Here is a 3,035-nt window from a genome sequence, read left to right as displayed (position 1 = left end):
TGCGTATTCGCGCCGGGAGGGCACGGCACCGAACCGCTCGCGCTTTCCCCTCCAGGCAGATCTAAACCTGCATCTCTACGTAACCCAGAGCGTTTTTATGTCTTGGTTTTTGTTTTGTTTTGTTTTTTTCCAGGCTCTCAGCTTCAAGGTAGAAGTGTGAACTTGGGAGTCAGGGTATGAAGTTAATGAGCAAAAATGGTTTTTGGTTGGGTTGTGGGTTTGTTTGTTTTTTTTTTTTTTGCCCCCTCGGGGTTGCTCTGCATCGATGCTCCGGCGGCGCGGACGGCGTCGAGTGCCGGGAGGGTCTTCACTGCCTCCTCCCCGCCGGGGTCTCCGGAGCGAGCTGCTCTGCCGGCACCTCCTGCCGTGCCGCTCCCCAGCGGGGGAGAAACCGTTTGGTTGGGTTTATTTTCTTTTTGTGAAGGAAAAAAAAAAAAATATATAAAATGAGACCAATGAGACGTCGTTAATCCCGCCTAATTTCCAAAGCAAGGCCGTGCAAAGAGCTCAGGTGCGTGTCCGGTACGTCCGGCATCGCCGGGTCAGGGGGGTCAGCGTGGGCGAGGAGGACCACGGTCCGCAGTGTCTCTCCCGCTTCCCGGATGGACAAATGGAGGCAGGGAGATCCGCTTCTGCTGCTGATGCCGCGTCGGCATTTTGGAGGTGAGATCCAAGCGCCTCCCCAGCACACCGCGGTAGCTGCTGGGTATAGCTCGGGGAGGGGGAGACGGAGGGGAGGTGGGGGTTTAACCGCACAAAACCTGCCAGGAGCCCTCCCTGGCACCGCAGGGCTCCCATCGCCCGCCCGAGGCCCTCCGGAGCATGGGAACAGGAGAGGGAATTAAAAATTTATCAGTTAAAAAAAAAATAAAATCATCATTTGGAATAACTTTTGTGGCAGAAATTTGATATTTCAAAGACTTTCATGGGGAAATTGTAGCTGGCCCATCTCTTGGCGCCTTGTTCCCGCAGGCAGGGATTTCGGGGCAAGGTGCTCACCCTGGGAGTCGGTGAGACGCCGGTACCTGGGCAAGGCTCGGTGTCAGCCGGCACCGCAGCGCATCGGCTTGTTGGCGGCTCCGGCAGGTCAGCCCCAGGCTAAGCATCGGCCACCCTGGTCCCTCTGCCGGCTCTCCGCACCCGAACCGATTTCGTTGCCAGGGAGAAGAGGAAAAGTCAGGGTAGACGTTAGCTCGGAAGGGACGTGCCGGGAGACTTACTGCAATGCTCTTTTTAGCCGGTGGCTCGTGCACCGCTGTGCCCGACCGGGCAGGATGCGGCCACGTTTTCCCTCTTTGGCCATCGTTTCCCACAGCTCTTAATTTTCACCCAATTTTTGGAGGATCTCCTCTCCTCCTCCAACCACTCACTTTAAGTTGCCCCCGTTCATTTCATAACGATCATCAACTCTTTTGTACTGGTTTTCCAATTAGAAACTTTAAGAAAAATGCTTGGTTGGGAAAAGTTTATAAAAAAAACCCATAAATTTGCTTCCGTTTTGCCATCATCCCAGTACGTTTTACGCAACGCGACTCATTTCAGCAGGCTGAGCTGGCCACTGGATGCTCGGCGGAGGGCTCTGGGAGAGGTATAAATCCTACCGTGACTTTTTGCTCCTCTCCCTTTGCACCGGCTTGGGGGGAAGCCGGCCCCAAAGCAGCTCTTGGCTCCTCCGCAGCCCCCGGAGCCCGTCCAGGCTCCAGCCGCCGAAGGAGCCGTTTGGCAAAGGGGGCATCCGGGCAGGTTTTGTGCCGGTTTGCGACCGCAACCCCAGGGGTGAGCGGGGCCGGGGGCTGTCCCCGCGCAGGAGGTGCAAGGGTGACAAGGCGGCAGGCTGGGACAGGGACAGGGGACCGGCATCCCGGAGAAGAGCGCCTGCGGGGAGAAAGCCCATCCCTAAAGCCTACGCCAGCCAGGAAACGGTCCTTTCTCCTCCAAACCCTCAAGCCCTGAGCTGGCTCCTGCATTTTGGGGTCAGGGCACTGATGCCTGTCCCCGGGAAATCGCTGGAGCAACCAGTAACACGAGGAAATGCCTTGGTTTTTCCTCTTTCCTTCCACTAAATCACTCCGTTTGAGACTTCAGCGGATTTTCCGCACAGCTCACCCTCGCCTTCTGAGGCCTAGAAACCTTCAGGCAAAATCCCAAAGGATAATTATTTCAGCTGCATCCTTCAATAAAAATCATTTATTCCTATTTTTCTAATTTAAAGCTTTGGCCTGCGTGGAACGGGAATGCATTTTTAAAATGCATTTACAAATTTCGTTTGGTAAAACCCGCCATTTTCTTTAAAAGCAGCAATAATGCATCCTTCCTCTTCAAACACGCTGCGCCCAGGCGTAGGGAAGTCCTTCCCCTCTGCATTTGGGAAAGGTTAACTGCAGTTTTAAAATGACCGTGGCCAGAAATAGTGGAGTTCCCTTATCTGCCGGAAAGGATGCTGTCTGCACCTACTTTTCATGCAAACAGGATTAAGCCTTAAAAATCTGCCTCTTATTCCCCCCGACGCACCTTTACGGGATCCGGGCAGCACAAGCAGGCCGCAGATGCGTCTGCATCACATTTAATATCGAAGCCGGGCTCGCCGTGCCGCCCTCGGCCGATGCCAGCCTACCTTCCCAGCCGGTTTAGGAAAACCGGTTGAGGAACACCCTTTTTTTAAGAAAACCGCCGCCTGCCAAAGCCCTTCAACCTTTCTGAGGGCTGGGTCGTGTCTGAACCGCCCCTCCTTGCACGTGGACCTAGGAGAGCCAGGCACTGCTCGAAGGCGCGTTTTGGGGATGCTCCGTGCCCCGTCTCCCCTCGGAGCCCGTCCTGCCGCAGGCGCTCTTCTCTAGGGATACGGTCCGACCTCCCGGGGGAGACCAACGTCCCCGGGGGCTCGCTGGTCGGCGGGCACCGACTGCCGCCTGGTCCACCCGCCCGCGCCGGCTCTCAGGCATGAGCATCGCCAGGGACTGCTTTTTTCGGCGAGGACGCAGCTATTTGATTTCCTTCCCCCCCCTTCCCCCCGCGCCCGGCTATTCCCGAGCCTG

At 56.2% G+C, this 3,035-nt stretch overlaps 1 protein-coding gene across 1 annotated transcript in view; it reads left to right on the top strand.

Moving 5' to 3' along the window:
- RHBG (Rh family B glycoprotein) overlaps positions 1 to 2,944 on the top strand; it is a 94,729-nt gene extending 91,785 nt beyond the window's left edge. The window contains exons 15-17 of the mRNA XM_009283420.1: positions 973 to 1,086; positions 1,679 to 1,776; positions 2,838 to 2,944. Coding sequence (XP_009281695.1) covers positions 973 to 1,086; positions 1,679 to 1,776; positions 2,838 to 2,944 — 319 coding nt within the window. The remainder of the gene's footprint in view (positions 1 to 972; positions 1,087 to 1,678; positions 1,777 to 2,837) is intronic.
- The last annotated feature ends 91 nt before the right edge of the window (positions 2,945 to 3,035 follow it).

This window comes from Aptenodytes forsteri, unplaced genomic scaffold, assembly GCF_000699145.1.
Source record: "Aptenodytes forsteri isolate BGI_AS27 unplaced genomic scaffold, ASM69914v1 Scaffold230, whole genome shotgun sequence".
Lineage (NCBI taxonomy): Eukaryota > Metazoa > Chordata > Aves > Sphenisciformes > Spheniscidae > Aptenodytes > Aptenodytes forsteri.
Note: the sequence above shows the minus strand (reverse complement) of the source record. Positions and strands in the feature narration are given on the sequence as shown.